The sequence below is a fragment of the Protopterus annectens genome, chromosome 2.part0 (genome assembly GCF_019279795.1).
Source record: "Protopterus annectens isolate FY-2018-M chromosome 2.part0, PAN1.0, whole genome shotgun sequence".
NCBI classification, from domain to species: Eukaryota; Metazoa; Chordata; order Ceratodontiformes; family Protopteridae; genus Protopterus; species Protopterus annectens.
The window spans coordinates 391,928,761-391,952,096 of record NC_056728.1 but is presented as its reverse complement, the minus strand read 5'-3'; the positions used below and the strand labels follow the sequence as shown (position 1 = coordinate 391,952,096).

The window sequence follows — 23,336 nt, the reverse complement described above, 5'->3', positions numbered from 1 at the left end:
GATGAAGTGATGTATCTACATAATGAAAGCGCTTACCAATACATTTGTTCCAGTTTTCACTTTTTAGCTATTGAGTGCTACTTTTTTAGCCATTGAGTGATCCTGTGGATGTTTTTGTGGGAACTGTGTTCATATATTTTTGTCTAAGGATCTCGTTTTGCTAACCACTATCTGTTTTGTGCATAGATTAAAGTATTTTGAGTCCTTTCCCACCAGTACATTTCCCATTACCCTGCTTTACAAGGGCTGCTGATGTAATTCACCTTAGAAGTAAAACCTTCAGCCCTATAGGCTCTGTGGCACATGCAATAACTTTGTAACACTATAGTACAAATATCTAGATTGGTAGGGGTTCTAAACTCAATACTGTAAACAGTGATACTGCGTGTGTGTGTGTGTGTGTGTGTGTGTGTGTGTGTGTGTGTGTGTGTGTGTGTGTATGTGTGTGTGTGTATGTGTGTGTGAACCATATCTTCTGGGGGGTGGGTTATACCATTTTAAGGTGTGTTCCACCCAGTACACTTCACATTGCCCTCCTTTACAAGGCCTGCTGATGCCATTCACCTTAAAAGTACCTATATACACTTCTCAGCACTATAAGCTCTGTGTCATGTGCAATAACTGTGTAATGCTGTAGTAGAAATGATTCAATAGGTAGGGGTTCTAATCTCAATACTGGCAACTATAATATTGTGTGAAGCATATCCCCTGTGGCTGTTGTATGTGTTGTTTATACCATTTTAAGGCCTATTGACTCCCTCCCAGTGGCATTACTTTCCAAAGTCAGTTAATGGCATCTGTCTTACATGCACCATGTTAAACTATACAGGCCATGCCAATCATCTGTACAGATGTATATGGAATATCCAGATGTTTGCAACCTGTATGTGGCCTGTGCCCTCTAACAGTGGGCATTTATGAGTAATTGTTGCCAAATATGTCCCAGTTACCATAGTGATAGACATGTCAGCATCAGACTTCGTACTTGTCTGAAACATGCTGATACAAAGTCTGTTAGTCTATCACTTGTCCAGGTACATAAGAGCAGTGTATGAGACCAGTTGCTATTTTAGGTGTTGTATCCCACCATCCATGATGGCATTCCCAAGATTACTTGTTGTAATAGGTAGTAAGTAATGCTCCCAACAAATAATCTCAGTGGTGCATGTAATGTCTACAGAGCACTATAGTACAAGTGGATATGTAGGGTTACTAATCTATTGGCAACTGTGTATGTGTTTCTGTATGCATATATGCTGTGGCTGTCTGTACTGTGTGTATGTGATGGTTATACCATTTTGTGTGCCTCTTCCACCCTGTTAACTCCCCCATTGCCAACCTAGTTGCAGCCCCTACAGATGTCATCCACCTTACAAGCACAGTTACACAGTTTCTAACACAAAGGCACTGTGGCGCATGCAGTAATCATATCACTGTGTATTGTACATAAATAGATAGGTGGGTTGTCTAATATGAGAGGTATCAACTCTGTGTGCATGTGTGTTTCAATGCATGTCCCCATGCAGCAGTATGTGTGTGTGTGTGTGTGTGTGTGTGTGTGTGTGTGTGGGGGTGTGTGTGTGTGGGTGTGTGTGTGTGTGTGTGTGTGTGTGTGTGTGTGTGTGTGTGTGTGTGTGTGTGTGTGTGTGTGCATGGCTGCATGCATGCATCTGTGTGTGTGTGTGTGTGTGTGTGTGTGTGTGTGTGTGTGTGTGTGTGTGTGTGTGTACTTCAGGTGGCTCTACCATGTTAAGGGCCTCTGAACCCACCATTGGTAATCCTAACAGCCCCTGCAATTGTCACCCACTTGAATAGTACTGTCAGACACTGCAACAATACATTACCTCTGTGGTGTTTCTGTTATTTCTCTAGCAGTATTGTTTGTAAAACTGGGCCAGTAGAGGTTCAGCTATCAGCAGGGGCAGGTCATGAATGTGTGCGTGTGTGTGTGTGCTTGTGTGTGCATGGCTGCACGCACGCATGTGTGTGTGTGTATGTGTGTGTGTGTGTGTGTGTGTGTGTGTGTGTGTGTGTGTGTGTGTGTGTGTGTGTGTGTGTGTGTGTGTGTGTGTGTGTGTGTGTGTGTGTGTGTGCGTGCGCCTGTATGTATGTATGTATGTATGTATGTATGTACCAGCATACCTCTCAACCACTCACAGAAAGACATCTGGTTAAAGCCATATGGGAAGCTGGGGCAAACAGCAAACACTGAGCACACCCTTCACATATTGCTGTGTCACACATGGGAAATAGATAGCAGATTAGGTCATGCATGTGATTGCACCTTGCAGAGGGTGTGTGATGTTACATTACAATATCTGTCATTAATCTGCAATGTCAGTTTGTCATGGTTTTCCAAAATGTTGGCCAGAAAACCACAGGTTTATGACAGATGGAAAGAAATTATGTGTCAGGAATCAGGACAACTTGCAGACATATGCAGAGATCTGAGGTATGGCCACCATCTGTACCCATACCTCCCAAGCTCTTAAAGCATAAAATGTTTCCAAAGCCATAAATAAAGGTTCTATATTATATGTTTGAAGTTTCAAAACTTCAAACATCATATAATTGAACTGATATGACCAAAGTTTTAAAACTTTGAACATATAAAAAAAAAGAAAAGAAATTTATCTGAATGTTGTAAGCAGGGGGGAAAGCCTCCCTGCACCCATCACACCCCCCGCTACTTAAATCTACCAACTCCAAGACCACACGTCTGAAGTCAGATTGCTGTAGGGAATATTTCCCTATACTTCACTGTAGTGCAGTCTCGGAGTTATCATAGTAGCAAACCAGAGGGAGTCCGGTGTGTTGCACTTGCCATGGGCATGCTATGTGCTGCCAACTGTCACATTACTACAAGTTGTGTCCCACACTCCACATTTGATAATGTCACACACACATTGTGTGTTGCCGATGTGTGTGCAATATATAGACATGTGAAGGCACTAAAGTACCTGGTGCCCACAAGATAGGGGTTGAAGTAATGGCTAGGTTTGTGTGTGACCTAGTGCCAGTACTTGAGTAACCTCTTCTGTAAGTATGAGCCTGTGGTACTACAGAACACCCAGGTGACACGTATGAAGGCTATCTGGCTGTGTCAAGGAGTATATATGCAAGGTCACACTGTCTGTCTCCAGTGTCTCTCACACACTGTTGCATGCATACACACCTGGTAAACATGTACATATACAGCTGTACCTCAGCTATTAAAGGTCACTGTGTTTCCACGCTGCCATACTCATTGTTGATAATTTCAGCAGGCCCAAAGCCTGCAGACACATAAATACCTGGAACACAAACAGAATACAGTATGTGAGACTACAGTCAGTCAGCAGTATTAACAGCAATAATGCATCATGGCTATAAAAGGTACATACACTTTGATGTATACCCATAACAACTGCCAGCAGGCAGCACTTTACGCAGCATTACATTACCACACTGTATCATATTCACCCTGTGCATCAGACCCATATGAGCATGTCCCTGCATCAATGGTATGGATAACAGGGATGTGGCACAGGTATCAGCACATGCATAGGGTATGGTGTGGGTTTGCCAGAGGCTTAGGCTGGGCCATATGGTTGACATCATGGGTGTGTGTGTGTGTGTGTGTGTGTGTGTGTGTGTGTGTCTGGAGGGGTGTTATTCAACTGGGCTGTGCAGAGTCTGGTAGTGACCTGCCTGTGAGAGAGATGTGTGAGTGTATGTATGCACACAGTCAAGCCATGTGGTTGCCCTACACAGGGGTATGTTGGACAGCTGTGGACTGTACATAGCAGGATGCACATTTTGCTATCTCTGGCCATGGGAACTGGGTCTGCAAGGAGTCTGACTGGTGCCACCAGGCCCAAGGCCAGATGCAGTACTACTCCCCAATGGTGACTGCTATCTACTGGATCTGTGTCCCTGATGGGACCGGCCAGGACCACTTACCCATGGCCTGCTCCATTGTTGTGTGGAAAGCACCCTCCCTTCAGTAGTGCTGGTGGTACTGCCACTACAGGAGTGTGAATTTGCATGGCCATGTGGACTCCCAGCTGATCTTGTTGCTGACCTACATCCAGGTGACTGATGCTTGACTCCCACCACATGCTCAAGCACAGACATTGCATGGTCAAGCAATGACAATATCTCATCCCACCATCTATCCACGACAGAAGCATAATAATGTGTGCATCACCAAGGCTATGGAGGTTGTTACGCATGCCAGGAAGTGTTGCATTCATGGCCCTGACCATCATTCTGGTGTTGCATTCAGAATGTATCTCTGCATCCATGACATACCGAAACATGTGTCTAGTGACACCTGCTGTAACACTTGTGACAGGGGCTTGATGGGCAGCAGTCCTCCTTCAAGCACCCCTGTCCATCTGTCTGTGTGGGACCTTACCCGCTCCCTGGCTATGGCTAGTGTCTACACTCACACTTGCCACATTGTCACTACACTTGCCTGTTCCATGCCACCACCCTCCAACTGTCCATTGTCTGTAGCTGCCGGGGACTGGGTATGTAGAGGCATACTGACTGTGTGTGGGGACATTGTGGGTGAAAGTGGCATGCCAACCAATGGCACAGATTCCACCCCTGACAACCCCACCTGTGCCTCACTATCACCACCATCATCATCAGAGTCTGCTAAGACACTAAAATCAGGTTGTGAGGGGGAGTGACCCCAATCCCCATGCTCGCCTGTGCAGGGAAGACAACATATGTAAATTAATACATGCACTATAATGTTTGCTGATACAAAGACACGCATACATACACACACACACACACACACACACACACACACACACACACACACACACACACACACACACACACACACACGCACCCACACACATACAGGTAAGGTGTCACAGAGGCATTATATAGACCACGCAATTTCTGAATGATGACATGCATAACACATAATCAGACCACAACAGACACACTCGGGACAGGCACTCAACAACATGCAGTGTAGCTGTGATGACTTAATGTTGCTACTAATATACATCTCTGAGATACGTGAGGTGTGGTAGTATGTCATTGAACTTCACCTAGCACACACTGCACCCGTGTACACAATATTGCTGTACCCCTATCTACCACAGTGGCAACACCTACAGAAACATATGGCAAAATATGTTACACCTCCTGTGAATAGGTTCCTATGATGACCACTGTGATGCACTGCAGTTAACCCCACCACATGTGAACATGCACATATTGCAATATGGCTACGAGTAACAGTTGTGTGCATGGAAAAATGCATGTCCTTAACATGCCTTAGGTATTGCTGAGCCACAACAAGACATGTCCATACTCACTGGCTTCAGGCAGCTGTTCTCCAGTCAGACCAGTGGGACCTATGAAGTTGTGGGGGAGAGGTATTGTCATCACACTCACATGTGGCACTGGTACAGGATAAATGATGCATTTCTGAACATATACAGTACAAGCTCTGATACTACACAATTTGCTGTCACTCACCATAGATGTGCACTTGTGTGCATTACAAAACCACACCCACAAATGCAGTTTGACATGACATATGCATGCAGATACTCCAAGGATGCCAGTGTGAATTAAACAGTATCAAAGTGATGTCCACTGGGGCCTTACCTGAACATTCCTCACCTGTTGACTGTGTGCCACCCACCTTCACAGCATAGGTTTGTATAGTTCCTGGGGTGCAGTAACTGCCCCAAGGTTGGTGAGGAACTCCTCTGCTGTTGTAAGTGGGGGTTGCATAGCAGGAACCCAACTGTGGCTGTCCAGTTCCTGGCCACAGCTGCAGCCCTTTTGATGGGCATGGTGGATGAGGTCAGTGGCCCTGTGCCTGACCTGTGCACATGTTCAGCCATGCTGCCCCAGATTGTTCACCACTGCCACTAGGTTTAACCACAGGGGCAATCCACTATTGCAGCTGCTGTCCCCCCCTCCCAAACATGATTGTGTGATGCAGTCTCTTGGCACCTACGATTGCCACAGTCTCGGCGTCTGAGAATGGATGGTGCCACTGTCAGGACATCCCACCTGAAAGACATGAACAGGAAAACACATCACAGATCCTCATACATTGAGCACCATTATGTACAGATCCTGAACATCCACGCTTGCTAGCACTATCCACTGTTAACACCCACATCATACCCCTGCCATCTATCAGCACTGTGTGTGTGTGGATAATGTCACCATACTGGCATTACAGCATGCATTGCACTCATGATCCTGATGTTTCATGTTCCCCCCAATGAGGACCATTAATGTGCATAATCCTCCATTCATCATTCACATCAGACACCATATGCAGCAGCTGGAGACATCACAGAAGTTCCCTACCAAGGCATACCAGCCCATCAGATATCTCCCATACACCTATAGGCTATTAGGCCAACCCTCTCCCCGGTGTCATACATACCCCTCAAGAATCACCTCACTCTAGCATGCCATTCAATCACACACTTCACATTGCTGGGACTGCTGCATGAGTGCAGGTCATGCTCCACTCTGTTAATACACACACACACACACACACACACACACACACACACACACACACACACACACACACACACACACACACACACACCCTCCACCTGGTAAGTGACCTGGACTGGCCTTGTTGGCAGCTTGGATGTGTGTCACACACATTCATCATGCAGGGGATTGGGCATCCTGTCCACATGAGGCATTGTAGGTACCTACACCTTTGCAGGTATAACATGGCCCACTGGATGGCTAATGGCACATACACCCTTGGGATACCACCTGTGTCCCTGCTGGATGGGGACATCAGCTGCTGTCTTGTATCCACATGGGCTAACATGTGGACTAGGGATATGGCTGCTCAGGGCCCACAGCTTAGTACCCTGGTATGGTACGTGGAATACCATAAGTAGCCTGTCTGCTGTGACAGACTGTGTTGTTATGTATCCACACACATCAGTGCCATCAACTGCTAGTTGTCCCCTATGGGCAGCATTACAGTACCATCTATTCAGGCCTATGTCCCACAAGTAGGTGAGTGTTCCTACAGGTGCATGTGGACATTGGAGGAACATCTGAGATACACAGTAACTGAGATTTGTAGGGTGACTTCCTCGTAGGTGTCTGACATCTTCAGTGCCCAGATGTTTGTGGAATGCATACATGTGCCTGAGAGATGTCAACCCCACTGCCAAACAAATATGTATTTCCGCACACCAGTTGAACAATGCATGATGTTTGTCCACATAGTTTGGGGAATGTGTCTGTGGCATGCCAAATCCCTGGGGACACAGTGATGGTACCTGGGTATCAGGTACTGTATGTATTCCCTTACATTGTATGCTCAGCATGTATGCACTGCTGCTGACCCAGTGCCAACATCCACCCACTACTACTACTACCTATTACTTGCTGTCCTGCTGCAGGGGTCACCAGGTATGCCAGCCATAGGTGAAAGGCAATCAGATACAGGTGTGGAGTACACACTTACCTAAGCAGAGTATGTCAGGAATGGTCAAGGAGACCTGGACTATCTGTGAAATTACCCTGTATGACATTGTCAAATTGGGAGGGGCTGAATGAAGGTACATGATGTGATATGCCATCTGTATCCACCAGTACATACTGTCAGTGTGTCACCCCTGCACTTTACCAATCTTCAGGGAGCCTGAATACTCATCACTATCACCAGTGAAGGATGTACACAATGGCAAGATAACAAGTACATGCCCATTAAAGTACAATTACCCTTCAGAGCACACAGAGGTCACAGTCAGTGTGGTGATCATTTCTCCCTCTCTCTCCACATCCCCAATAACACTCCACACTGGCACACATATGAAGTTAACATCTCCGCAAAGCGGTCAATCCAAAACATCTGTCACTCTCTCTGCCCAACCAGTATTTTGGGTCCCTGGCCAAGTAGCTGACACACACACTGTGCTATTTGCATTATGAATCACACACACACACACACAAACACGCACACTCCTGTTAATGTCTGGCACAACTTTGGCACCTATTGGCCCTTCAGCCCAGACTTTAAAGTAGTTCTGACTCCCACTATCCATTTCTCTAGCAGCTACTGTAAGGCCCTCAAGGAAGGGTAAAAACTCCTACTGTGTGATGAACCTGTTAGCAAAATGGTAAATATGACCAAGGCCAAGGCTATTGAAGTGAGCTATACAGTGTCACCATGTGCATGTGCAAGTACGTTAAGAGCTGACTTAGTGCTATACATACCAGAAACAATGATAAGGTGTAACGATATGTGACAATAACTAATAAAGGAACAAGATAATACTCTATCAATACAGCAACTGCACAGTTCAGACTCACATGGATTCATATATGACAGCATTGCAGGACAGTCTGCAATACATACAGGAAATGTGAAAAGTACTAGGTGTATAGGTTCATAGGATGATACTAGGCTATTGGTCCAGATGTCTCATAAGCCTAGCCCAGATGTTTGCCCATGTCCCTTCAAAGTCAGCACATGTTTCCCCCTCTCCAGCGTGGACACAGGTGGGATCCCATGGCTGTCTTTTGTGTTTACCATGCAGTCATACAGCTTTTTTTTTCAGAAGGCAAGAGAGGTACTCTGCTAGACATGGGGATGGGCTGTATTTTACAGACAGTGTATTGTTTGAGACACAAACCTATCCCACCAACAAGTAATATTCATGCCACAGACCAGGTGAGGGCCTTGCGTGCAGGTTGCACAAGTCATGTTAGTCTTATGGATATGCATAAACTCCATCAAGGTTGGTTTGGGAATGGCCTTGTTAGCCAGACACACATCACCTATGATCAGTCTGTATGACACTGAGTAGAGCGACAGTGTTTCCAGCCTATTTATATAGGATAGGTGTTGCAGACCCTGGCTTTTCCTGGTCAGGAACGTCTGTGGTCTCTGAAACCACTGCATGTGTTTGGCAAGGTATATGCCAAATGAGCCATTGTACTCAGTAATGGATCTGATACGCGAGGGATACAGAGATGCTATGGCCTCCTGGTTCCTGGATGATATACCCTTATTTGTGAAGTGGGCCATGTAGACTGCCTTCTGCACAACATTGCCAATGTGGTGAGAAACTGTCAGGTTGCTATAAACCTTGTTGCACAAGTCACCTCACACCTGAATGCATTCTCCGTACATTGTTATTACTGTCATAACTGGTGTGGATGACATCTACCACAACAGGGATGATGATGCATTCCCTGGCATTCAGTTTGAGGCAATTCTTCTGCCACTAGTCATTAATTGGGAGTACGGTCCTCTTGAAGGATGCTCACATCACTAGGGGGATGCAAGACAGTGGGCAGCTTACAGTCTGTACACCTGGTTAGCCACAGACCTCTGGTTTTGTCTTGTACCTCAGAAAAGTATATTCCAAACAGCAGAGGCCCCCAGACAGATCCTTGGGGTACACTGCTCTTTAAGGGTCTACCACTAGAGGTGGCTTCCACTACTTTGAGTGGATACTATCACTGAGACAGTTAGCTACCCATCTGGTAACATTGAGGTTGATGCATAGCTGTGTAGGCTTATGTATTATGGCTGACTGGGTATTATTGTCAGAGGCTTTGGGTAAGTGAAGGTAGGCAATGTGCACCGTCTTCTCCTCACCCATGTGTTTGTTGACCTCTTCAAAGCAGTCAACTGGGTTAACAGGCCTCATCTCCCTTTGACAGTACCACACTTTGTTGGCACAAGCATTCTGAGGTTGCTGATATCCCTGTTTATAAGATCCTTGATACTGCCTTCCATGGTCTTGCAGATCAGGCTAGTTAGGCTGATGTGCATATGACTGGCTGGGTCAGTGGATGCTCCACCTTTTTGTAGAGTGGTGACAGTGGCCATCCTCCATGCACATGGGATAACACTGGTGCTCAAGCTTTGGTTGGCTACAGTGTGTAATGGAGCTGAGAGCTCATGCCTGAGTTCATGTAGGATGGAGCCAGGGATGTTATCAGGTCTCATGGGGACTTCAGTTTGTTGCCCTTGGGAGGGGATTATGGATCTGCTCCCTAATGATGAGGGAAGGGGGCAGGTGTTGTGTATGTCCTCCTTTATTGATGGAAGGACAGGGTGGGTGAAGTTTTCACTTAACCTGTCCACAGCAGGTTGGCTATATCTATGACGTATGTGTATGTGGTGTTATTGACCACCAGTACAGAGCAGATTTGGCTGTTGCCTCTGTGATTGCAGACATATGTGAAGAAGGCCTTGTGATTGGCCTTGGTGGATGTGTCCAATTTGCACTCAAAGTTAGCCTTACAGTAATTCACCTGTGACCTTATTTGCTTGTTCAGACAAGGATGAGATTGCTTCCAATTTGGCACCTGCTCCTTCTTGGCACCATAAAGGCAATATTTCCACCTATTATGGAGTTTGTGTATTGCTGCTTTCCACCACAGAGGTTTACTCTATGATGGGGGAGATGATTTTGTCCACTCAGGTATTGCGGAGTCCATACAGTTATGTAGGTGCTCATATAGATGTTTGTTGTAGGCTTGAACACAAAATTATGACATACTTAAACACTTTACCAATTTCAACCTAGTAATTATCATCAAACTACTAATTATTTCTGTTTCAAGGCAATACAACAACCTGTAGCTGTAGACATTTATGTCTGTTTGATGCACTGAAACTAAGAGTACACATTTGTAAAGCAAGTACAACATATTTACTTGATGGTTTGTAACTCATGTCTGCATGTTTGGGGATATTAGTATACTATTACTACATACATATGCACAGGTAATACTTGATATACATTTCTGTTATTTGTCAGTATGGCACACTGTGTTTACACTCAGTCATACCTCTGAGACTGTTAGAGCAAGATATATGGACAGCAAGTCTTGTTGAGACCTATTGTTTAACTTCCTATTTCCCATTCTTGCATCCTACCTTCTGCATTCCATTACATGATTAATTGTTTGACATACCTGTTATAGTGGTACAGAGTTTTCTCACAGTAATGCAGATGTGTAGGTTCTGTAATTGCAGTCTGTCTTTACGTAGAAAGGTTCAGACCTGTTTTGCATAGGCAGCACCTTGGCTTTTGTAGGTAATGCTCATGAGCAGGTGATGGCCTGTGCACCAATTGTTGTTTCCCAGTTGCTAATTGCATCCAGAACCACTGTGTTGTCTTTCCATTAGCCAATGGCATGGCAACACACTGCTATAATTAAGTCCTTCATGTGGGCCTTGCCCCTTTTCCTTGCCTGTGAGTAGGACATTATGGAGGTGTGAGAGCTACAGCATCACGGAGGGTTGGTGGAAATACCTCTTAGAATAAGAAATGTGGAGAGAGCCCAGCAAAATGGGGGAGAAAGTTCCATTATTAGGGACAGATTGTGAGTATTGGTGTTATACAATTAGGAAATTGGTAAGTTAACAGGGTTTGTCTGGACATGCATTTTCTGCATGATTTGAAGTCTGACAGTGATATGTATATGGCATAGCTCTCAACTGCATAGATTTCCACAGAATGTCCAGAGGTTTACCTCTTATGTTTGGCCTGTTCCTCAGACAAGTTTTTGTTTTTGGTGAATCAGTAGGATAATCTGAGGATTGTAGTCACTGAATGTTGACATCCATTTGTGTTTCAGACTTCATATCCTTCAGAAAACTTATGTTACAACAAACCCTGTGACTCCAGCAATGATTTTCAGTTTATAACATGATTAATTAAGATACGTTTCTATTTTTGGCCCTCTGTCCCCCAATTATGTCAGGCTTTGTCCAGATGTCTTGCACTAAGAGTTTCAGAAGTATGGTATATCATTATTTAGTGACTTCACTCCTGATGTCATCCCAGTGATTTAGCAGAATCCCAGAAATGTTATGAGGCAGTGGACATAAATATGGTCTTACACCCTGGACATTCTGTGGAAATCTGTACAGTTGGGAGTTAGGTATGTCTGGCCATTGTTAACAGACTGTCAAGATTGTGTAGTACAGTAGTGTGTAAATGTTTGTTGGGCTGAGTAGGGAGAGGGGCAGAAGTGAGTGACATAGATCCTTTTCTATCTGACTGTGCATGCTGCTGCAGTTGCTGGTGGTCTATCAGCTGTATATGTTTGTAGGGGCAGACTGAGACATGTCCCGTAACACCTCAGGATTCCAAGTACACTGTGACTTGGAGCAGTATATGTAGGAGTAGTGTGTGATTGGCAATCAGGATATGTTTGTTCAGTCATTATACTCTAGAGGTCAGTTGACTTACTGGTATGTTGCTGTGACTGTGGTGCAAATGGTTGTGAGTAGGCAATTTCTCACCAATGTCTGTTTTTCCCTACAGTTACACCCCTGTAGTACATGATATATTTGCAAATGCATGAGTAATTCCCCAGAGCTGATTTGGTGTAGTGTTGTGTTGGTCTGACTGTAGCTCAGAAGGTGCTGAGTGAAATGGTTGACAGCTCTGTGTTTTTCCCTTCTGTTACATGACTGCACTCATACCTCTCCCCGTCCAGATTTTTATACACTGTCCAGATGTGTGGCTCATATTTTTGGTCTGTTCCCCATAACTGTTGTGCATTTCTGACAAATCACTGGACTGATGTGAGCATTGAAGTCACTAAATAATGACAATCAATTGAGTTTCAGACCTGAAATCTATCAGAAAATATATGTTAAAACAAACCATGATGCTCTAGCAACTTTCTAAGCTTATAAAATCCATATTTAAAATATGTCCCAATTTTTGGGCCTTTGTCCCCCCACTTTGTCAGGCTTTGTGCAGATGTCTTGCACTAAAAGTTTGATTATATATATGTATATATATGTATATATATATATATATATATATATATATATATATATATATATATATATATATATATATATATATATATATACACACACACACACACACACACACACACACACACACACACACACACACGCACATAACATTACTAATTCCACGGGTTTTTCCCTAATGTTGGATGACCATCCTGCATGACATATTTATTGAAGCATTATCAATTTTCACAGCTCATGTGGAGTAGTGGTAGCTACTTTGCCTGGAGTGCAAAGGGTCCTGGGTTTAAGACTTGCCAGGGATGTGTATTTTTTCCCTTATTGTAAAGGACTGTAATGCATGGTATGTTTGTAAAAGCATTGACAATTCTTACAGCTCACATGGTGTAGTGGTATGTTGCTGTGATTGTAATGTACAGAGTCCTGTGGTTGAGACTGAGCAGCACTGATTATTTTATTGCTGGGCAGAACAAGGGCTGATTGAGACAGAGTGATTAAAGCACTTTTAAGCAGTTGTAAGCAGGTTTGCACAGTTTTGCACAAAGATAAGCAATGCCAAGAGAAACTTAAGTCCGCTTAGCTTCACTTCGCGGTGCTTATTCCCGCTTAAATCCATGTTAATTTTAAATAAAGAAAAGAAAAAAAGGGTGATAGGAAAGTGGTGAAATGGGAGCAAGCAGGGGGTTAAACATAAGGAAAAGCAGCTAGGGATGTGCAGGATGGGTGTAGGAAAGGACCATAGCTCTACATTTATTCTGCAGCAGCAGCTGTGACAGATGTGGGAAATTTGGAATTTACAGCCTCACACCCCACAGGGAGGGGTGTCAGCAACATACATTTGTAAAGCAATTTGAGGGTAGATTGATTTACTTCACTGGACACGGGGGCTAAATGTAGAACTATGTATGTGGCAATGATTTTTTTGTGGGACAGATGTCCCCCCTTTTTTTAAGATGAGAATGGGATGTTGGGGAAGGGCTGTAGGTATGTTTGGGGAAGTAGGTTGGGTAAGATAGGTTGCATTTGCACACAGACAAGACACACAAGATAGAAGAAAGAAGTGGTATATAACACATGAGGGGAGTAAACACCTTGAACAGGGAGGGTGGTTGGAAATAAGAAGCCCATGAGCCCCCCAAATGGGTACAGTAGGACTGAGATCCCCACCCACATGCAGTCACCACTTCACCTTCACGGTCCGGAATGTGGCTGTGCTGGGGGCTGGTCAGCAGGGGAAGGCTGCCCATCGAGGTGTGCCAGGCGGCCCTTGATCCAGCTCAGCCATCCATCCAACACTGAGTGGATGGCACTGAGCACCAGACCCTGTAACATGTGGCTTGTGACAGGCTTCTCTCCATGCCGTGCCCGGGGGGGGGGTGAGCCCCATCCCTTGAGCGGGTTCCACCTGAACTTGGTGCAGGACCAGCGGAGGAGGATTTCAAGGATGGGTCCCAGATATGCTTGGGTTCTGTGCCACAGCCAGATGAGGTGGGACAGGCAGATCCACTGGGACCTGCCTTCCTGAATGTGCTATGGTGTTGAGGTTTTCCAAAATATATTGGTTAGTCATGAACAAAACATTTCAAAATTAGTTATAACAGCATGTGTGAATGTTCCAATTAACTCAAAACAATAGCTTTGAAACAGTTGCATAGCAAACAAAACATATGCCTAAATGGAATAACAGTAAGCATTGTAAGCATGCCAGTTACATTGAAAGCAACAGGCCACCAACAATAGTATTTGAACAAGGTATGTTCATATGCAACCAATTAAATATATGAACAATAATAGAACACATGTCCCAGCAATAGGTTTTGAGAACAACATACCCGTAGTATATGAATACTAATTATTGATGCAGATAAGGGGTTGGGGAAAAGAAAACAGTCCATTAACAACTGTATAGGCTTCTATTTTTCACAACAGTACTGCTCAATACTCTATAGGTCTGCCCTCACTTTACATCTACCTATGGCCCATAGCTTCTGTAGGACATACACACCTGGTAAACTGTCAACCTGGAATGGTATGGGGCAAACTGAGACAACTATGGGTACATGACTAGAGGGGACTCACACATGCCAGGGTTATATATATGACAAAGACGGGGTACCCTGCACTGATGTTGTGTAAGTGTGCTACTGGCATACTTCACCTGGATTCCTAACTGTGTGCAAGGTTATTGGCAGCAGTGACCACTAGCCATGACAGCATGACACTTGAGAGACATGTATCAGGAAAAGTGCATGGTGTATGTACCTATCCTACTGTCATTTAAGGCATGGGGTTGGACAGTGGAACAGTTGTACATGGTGTATTAGTTTACCCTTCATACAGCTACTACAAACATTTCTTTACCTGTAAGACTTGTGGAGAAAATATCTGTTAACACTACCTGACTGTTTCTACAAATATTCAAGATTCCTTGAGTGTATACACATCTCAGTACCACTCCCTGGATTCAAACTGTGTCTGGGTGTGCAAAAATGAATAACAAAGCTATTTCTCATCACACTGAGCTACTGGGGAACTACTGTCTCTGTTTTGACTGATGGCTGCCTAATACTCTGTTGGTTAGACAGTTTGACCTTGTAATCCTGAGATTCATGCATGACAGTGTACTTTGTATTAATCTTTTGAACTAATACAATCTAGAAAGCAAAGGTTAACACAAGGCAATGCTGCAGGGGACACACTATAATACATTACACACTACTATTCAGGGTTCAGATTTTAGTGCATAAAATATTTCATATTTCATTTATATCTTGTTTTACAGCTCCACAATCTACAGTTTTACATAACAGCTGGTTCTCAGAACAACCTCAGTTAATGCATGCTGTCAAAGCCATATTTGCTGTGAAGAACCTGTGCACATTCTATTTCTACAACATACAATAGTAAACACAGCAGTCTGTGGTATAAATCTTTATTTTTGTAACACGACACAGTGCTTTACTACTGCATATTCTGTAAATTAATATTAGGCTGACAAACTTTATTTATTCAGTAGACACAGAACACACTATACCTACTGGCAGTATACAATGTACTCCTTCTTATTTATTGCAATATATACTGCAAGATAGAGCTGTACTCACCAGCCTGCCAGTGTAGCCATGACAGTCTGTCCGCTTGGGCCTCCACATTACTAGCCCTCGCTGCTGCAGCTGTAGAGGGAAAAAACAACCATTATGAATACCTGTCTATCACATACTCAGGCTAGAATTTGGTATAGCTATGGATGAGATACTTACAAACTACTGGATCATTCTGTGCCCGAGCATCTTGGATCCACTGGGCCAAGAGTGCCCCCTTCCTATGCTTTAGGTCAGCATAATGATGCCATACCTGCTCACCAGTTCGGGGGATTCCAGTGGTACTGGTAAGGTTGAATACCAGATGGTCCCAGGTCTCCGCTTTGTACTGTGAGCCCTGGTACTAGACCTGCAGCAGTCTGTCATCATGGTTTTCAACAAGGAGCCCAGCCATGACCCTGGACTCCAGAATGCCCCAGTGCTTCGCCTGAAAGTGAGCTCCCTCTCCAATGCCAGACATAGTTCCTGCACAGATCAAACTACAATAGGTTCTGGCTGTATACCCACCTGTGCAGTTTAAATTATGCCATATTCCTGCCTTTTGCCATCAGTGGACCATTTTGAAAATGCTGAGCACAGCTCAGCAATGCACAAACCTGCTAAGCTGAGTTCAGCAGTGCTTAAAGGGGAAAATGTTGAGCAGTACTTAGTGGTGTGCAAATTCGCTTAGCTGAGCTGACTGCTGCTTAGAATTAATGTCTAAGCAATGCTCAAATTGGGGGAGCAGTGCTAAGCACTGCTAAGCATTGCTCAGTTTTCATTTCAGAAAATATTTCAGAATTGCAAATTAATTAATCATTACTGAAATATTATTAAGTGTATGTGATTTACTTTACATAATGTCTTCCATGTGCTTTCATTACATTAGCCTGGAGTGTGACTATACTGTATGAGACACTTGTATTTACATGGGTGATTTCACATGTTTTATCCACTGACACTTCAATTTTGGACCAGCTACACTACCCTGGTTAACAAATATCAATTACTACATAATTTAAAAGTAAAAACTATTTTAACAATGCTTTCCCATGTAAAAATGAAGGGTCTGTCTTGGTATGCGAACGGTGATCTACTGCATGCAAAGCCGGAAATCTAACCACTATGCTATTTCATCATTGAGGATTTTACCTATACATTTGTATTTAGCTCCTATGAGATGTTTAAGCAATGCTGAGCAGAGGGTTGTGACATGCAAACCCACTCAGCTATGCTTAAACTTAACTTATAATGGAAAAAAAATAATACAAACACTTTAATTACATGTAATAATACTAATGTTGATTCATATTTGGTAATGTACTACCTGTCATTCTATCAACTTTCTAAGTCTGTATGAGCAATATCAGCATTAAAGTCACTAAATAATGGCATACATTTGAGGTTCAGACTTCTAATTCTCCAGACACTGTTATGTTAATACAAACCCTGTTCCTCTATCAACTTTCTAAGTTTATGAGAGCTGTACTTAAAATATGTCTCTATTTTTGGACCATTGTCCCTCCATTTGGTTGCCCTTTGTCCAGAGTTTGGGCAATAAGAGGTTCATGAGTATGGCTGTGTGTCTGAGGACAAACTTGTATTGTAAAGTGAAAAAAAGGTGTCATACAGCACTTTCACAATGCAGGGGATGTGTGACAGTACCTTTCACACACCCCTTGCATTTATTTCAATTTCTAACTCTTTCAGTGTCTTCTGATACTGAAAGCACTTAGAAAGTGCTGTACAGCACTTTGAGAGTGCAGAGGGCAGGTTGGATCTGTGAGCACTACTGCAACATGCCCCCTGCACTCATTCAGTGTTTGTGTTCGCAGATCCATTCTCAGTAGCACGTCTTCATGAATATGAAAGGCAGACTGCTGAGATGGCTATGCGAATGCGAACACCATGCACTTCATGTAGGAATAACACTATTCCTACACAAAGTGTATTGAATCCTGGGGCACATCATTATTAATTTTATTTAAAGGACATAAGGGTTTTATTATTATGACAGCTACTAAGTAGGGCAGGACCAGCTCGAATGTCATACCAATGGGGAAGGGATGTGAATTTAACACAGTGATGGTGCACCTATGATAAGCATGTCAAAGGTGACACTCTACGACATTTTGGGTGACACACTAGCATTCTCCAACACCTGAGTTACCAAAGAAACTGCTTTTGCATCTGTTGCTTTTGTGAAGTGCATTGAATTATTTTGTGCCAGGAGCCAGTTCAACAACACTGCTGCAGAGGTAAGGAAGTTATTAACCTCAAAGACTATTTCAGTATGCTGTCTCTATAGAGTTTGCAAAGGGCAGTGTTGACATTGTTTTCTCTTCATGGTTACACTTCTGCAAAGGGCAAGTAGTCTGCATTTCTAGGTGTGTGCTGTTTTACATTTGCCTCAACTGTCTCTCTTCTTTCATAAAATTGGCAATTTTTACACTTAATAATAACAATAATTAGATTTATAGACTTATTTTACTTCAGAAAATGTATATTAATTCACATTCATTTTTTCTGTCAGTGTTTCAGATTAATAGTACTAGTAGTTTAAAAGTGTTCATGTCTCTTATTTCTAGATTTCTCCCTGATTTTGTTGAGAGTTATCCCTGATATATTGAGAGCCATGCTGATCTTTTTATTTGTATTTAGTTATTTAATTTATTTTTTTGTTTGTTTGTTCGGGGGGGGGGGGGTTGACACGCAAGCAGAGTCAAGTTAGGCATTTTCCAAATTTCTGACACGCTGAATCCAAAAGTTTCACCATCACTGATTTAACATGTATACCAATACACTGCATTTTACAGCACAATAAACCACTCCCTTGTCTGATAAAAAGCATATATATATATATATATATATATATATATATATATTGTTAGCTTGTGAGGAAACTATTATTCTGTTATTTTTGTTTAACTTGGATCGCCTCTTTGTGTGCTTAGTAAAGGATTTTCAACTGGAAAAAGACTGTCTACCCTGCTTGGATTACTTTTGAATACTTAGTAATTCCATACAATATTTCAAATTATATATTTTCTATTATTTTTTTTTTTTTACCTAGGATGAGTTTAAGTTTGCTACTTCTACAACTATTATCTGATCTGATTAATATACAGGGATTAACTAGATATATATGGCTTGAAAATCTTCCATTCAGAGAAGTTTCTTACACTGTTTTGTTTTTGGACCCACTATACTGGTTTAGTAGGTTGTTTGAGACTTCGGGGATACCATGGAGATTACTTGTTTTATAATGAATAAAATCCTGGATCCTGAAATTGTTGAGTATCATGTAGTATTTAAGATGCAGAGACACCAAAAACCAAACAAAACAGATTTCATTACTGATGGATTTTCCTGTCTAAGCTAAAAGGCAAAAGAATTCCCAGATTACCCATTTTTAAACATAAGAATTAATGTTTCACATTACCATACTTTAAGGAAGAATTCATTATTTTCTTGATGATGCCTATAAAAGGCAGTAATATGATACGAAAATGATTTGTTTTCATTTAGAAATGTTTAAAGTAAATTGGCTTAAACTGTGAAGATGGTAAGAACCCTTTAATAATTATATCTAAACATATATTGAGTACATAATTAGTAATTATAACTCACCTTTCCATTGACTTCATCTATTAAAGCAAGTAAAAATGTATAGAGGTTTCCAAGGAATAGTGCAAAAATTCTTCCTAGCTGCCATTTTAGTGCTACACGTGGATGATAGTTTTCAATTTCAGCAATGGTCTCAAACAGTGGAGGACAGAACATCCCTAATAAGTTCATGACTATCTCAACCTACAAAGAAATAAACAAATATATGGTTAATTTCTGATACATTTCTGCTAAATTTTAACACATTTTCATATTATTCCTGATTAAGCGTTGATTGTAAAGCAATTCCACACACGGACTCTTTGGTTAAGCAGTATATTTTATGTCTTTGAGCCCAGATATTTTAAGAGTAAATATGGATTACTGGAATGTTTTGCAGTAGCTCTTCTCTGGGTTTACCTGTATGTGAACTCCTAGGTGAATAAAACATATTCCCTAATCTGTGAATGTTGTACTTCAGTACTGTTATCTAGCAAATATTATTTTATTTCATGTGGCACCTGGCATGTGCCACAAATACATGACAGCTTGAAAACAATGGCACAATATAACTACAGGTATTGCAGATCACTGCCACTCATAATTAGAGCTTGACTCCACCAGCAATCTATAATGAAGCAGCTATAGCAACTCAGGCTTCCAGAGCTTTTGGTTTCCTCTGTTTCCACAATATACATGAGTTGCATGCTGAAAAATCCATCCATCAGAAATGAAAACTCCTGGAAAAGCCTGTTTGAATAGAAGAATTTATTTTATAGTTACAACTTGACAACTGCAGTCAGTTGAATAGTTTAGAGATGTTTCAATAGAAATTAAAAAAAATAACATCTATTTCTAACTTACATTATAAGGAAGGTGTTAACATTTAAATCTGCACACTTTGCTCTGAGAATGCCTTATATGCCAGGCATAAATCGCCTGTCAGTAACCTGTAGGAGACTGAGGACAGAGATAGGGCTTTAAGATGATCTGTATAGAACAATGAGTTAATATTCTGGATTCTCTTTGTGAGGAACCTCTGTGGGCATTCCAACTGTTGCATATGCCTGGTCACGTATGCCAAAGGGGGCATTGTACTCAATGATGGGTATGATAAGGGCTGAGTAAAGTGGCACAGTGACTTCCTTGGACCTATATGCCATACCCTGACTTATAAGTTGAGTTTCATAGAATGATTTTCTTACTACCTTGACTACATATTGGTCAAAGGCCAGATTACTGTTTACATATGTTCCCAGATATCTAAATACTGGGTCAACTATTATTGGGGTCTTATTGAGGAAGTAATTAAAATTGGTGGCATTTTTCCTAAAAGGCACCACAATAATGCACCTCTTGGCACTGAGTTTTTAATCCATGGCTTTAGCACCAGAAATCTGTCTGTGTTAGACCTTTTTGAAGGCTGTTAGTGTCATGGGGAGTAATCTATGATAGCTCCCAATTTGCAGTCATCTGCAAACTTGGTAAGCCAGAGGCCCATGACATTAGTCCTAATCTCAGCAAGTAGATGCCAAACAGGACTGAGCCCAGGACTAAGCTCTGAGGTACTCTGTTAGTAACCGGTCTCTTGGTGGACATGGTCTCATCAGCCCTGACTTTTTGCATCCTGTCTATGAGTCAGCTGGCAATCCAGTGAGTTATGTGTGGATTTTGTCTAGTTCAGTGAGTTTGTCAACAATACCAGAGTGGAGTACTGCATTTAATGCCTTAGCCAGGTTTAGGTAGAGGTATACACCACCTGCCCTTTGTCAATTGTCTTGGTGACCATTTTAAAGAAGTCTAGTGGATTAAGTAGGTATGACTTTCTTTTGACAAAGCCAAATTGGGATGAGTCAAGTGATTGTAGACTGCCAATGTCTTTGTGGCGATAATTTCCATAATAATTCATTCCATAGCTTTGCATATTAGACTAGTCAGACTGGATTTGTAGTTTCTTGGGTCGGTCGATGGCACACCTTTATGAAGAGGGATAAAAGTTGCATCATCCATTCACATGATATTCAGGCTGCAATCCAGGATATTGCCTGGACCCACTGAGACTGTGGTTTTGGCCATAGTGAGTGAAACCATGACTTGCTCCCTTCTAATAGTTTTGTGTGTGTGTGTGTGTGTGTGTGTGTGGTGGGGGGGGTAGGTATACAAGAAGGACTTTCACAGGAGGAGGAGGTGAGGTAGGGGGAAAGTGGAGGGGTAAAGTTAGAGCTGAGTTGGCCATCCAGCAGATTCACTATGTCACTCAGTGAAGTTTTTTAAGCAAAACGTGTGTTACCTTTAAGGTTTCAAATGTTGGCTTACTTCTGGTTACTGGGAGGAGTTGGTATAATGGTTAAGGGAGTTAACTCACAAACACAAGGTACAAGGCTTGATTCTCACCTTTGACAAGCAGTTAGCTAGGCTTAAAATGTCCCACAAAAAGCAGCTAACCTAGTACTTACCTAGCTGGGGGGTTGCATAATTATTAAAGTGTTTACCTCTCAGATACAATGTATAGGGTTTGAGTCTCACTTTTGAGGGAAATTGGCTAGGCTTAAAATGGCCAACAAGGGCAGCTAACCTATTACTTGCCTATGAACCTATAAACATAGCTGCAGAAAGCCTTGTGGTTGTCTTTAGCCTCAGAGGCTATCTTGACCTCATAACTGGCCTTTTTGCATTTAATTAGTCCTCTTTGTTTCCTGTTTAGTTGAATTAATGAGCTCTTACCATTATAAGAGCTACTCTTTCTGATTTTGGGCATGAGTTTTTCCCTTTTTTATATACACTGCTAAGTTTAGGATTTCATCTGTGTGGTTTGTTTGGGGGTTTGTTTTGGGTTTACTTCTGGTAGGTACAACAGCCTCTATGCAGCTATTTATGTTGTTGTACAGGATTTTATAAACAATTCTATATAGGTTGCTGTAAACTTGGGGTTCGGAGGGGCATTGATTTTTGGCAGACTGTCACGTAATAGGATGCAGTTTGCACAGGTGAAGTTGAATCACAGAACTGTCTCCTTAGAAATAAAAATCAACAGTTTTCTGATTCAACTTCACCTGTGAGAATGTGATATGATGGGTGGTAGGGGATGCAGCACTCTCCCATATTAGTGAGTACTAGGACCAGTATGTTTAAACCTCTGGTTGGTGTATGCACTTTCTAGTCAAGGGTATTTGTGTTAATAAAGTCCAGGAAATGTTCTTCCTGCAAGTTGGTGGCAATGTATGTTTCCCAGTCTATGGGAGGGGTAGCTGAAGTCTCCCATGACTAGAGCATTTGGCTGGATAGTGAATGCCTCAAGCAGGTCTAGGTGTAAGTCATGGAACTCTCGGGAAAAAGTGATGACCTACAGCTTGTTAGAATGCAGAAAGGGACTTTATCTATAGTGATAATAGCAGAATTGCCCACTTTGCTGCAAATTGGTTGTACAGAACTCATCACTCTACTGCTTTGAGACAGCTCCACTGGCTAGAACTGCCCGACTTCCTAGCCTACAATCAGCTCTGCCTCTGTCATTCTATCTATTACCTCCCCAATAAGTGTCCTGCCCTCAAAAACCTAGTACAATGTCACTCAGCCAAAAGGCCTTTTAGATCATCAAGCAAACTACTACTAGATGTCACCAACAGCTGCAATAGCTTTGGAGACACACTATATAGTAGTTCAGTGGCTAAAAAAGTGGAACTCTTTCCCCACTAGCATACAAAACAGATCGTCCAAAGCCTCCTTTAAAAACCTCATTAGGCAACATCTCAAGCAAAGTTGGCAGTGCCATGACTGCTCCCCAGGCTAGTGAAAGCGGATAAGGTACACATACCAAACCTAGAGTACTTGCTAATAGTTTTCACTCTCACTCACAAACACTGGCTAATGTACAATGCATG

The 23,336-nt window shown here is 42.4% G+C and overlaps 1 protein-coding gene across 1 annotated transcript in view; it reads right to left on the bottom strand.

Annotated features, from left to right (window-relative positions):
• The window catches only part of TMC1 (transmembrane channel like 1), a 902,740-nt gene that overhangs the window by 455,148 nt on the left and 424,256 nt on the right, over positions 1–23,336 (bottom strand). Inside the window, exon 8 of the mRNA XM_044060320.1 lies at positions 19,480–19,659. Within this exon, the coding sequence (XP_043916255.1) occupies positions 19,480–19,659 (180 nt within the window). The remainder of the gene's footprint in view (positions 1–19,479; positions 19,660–23,336) is intronic.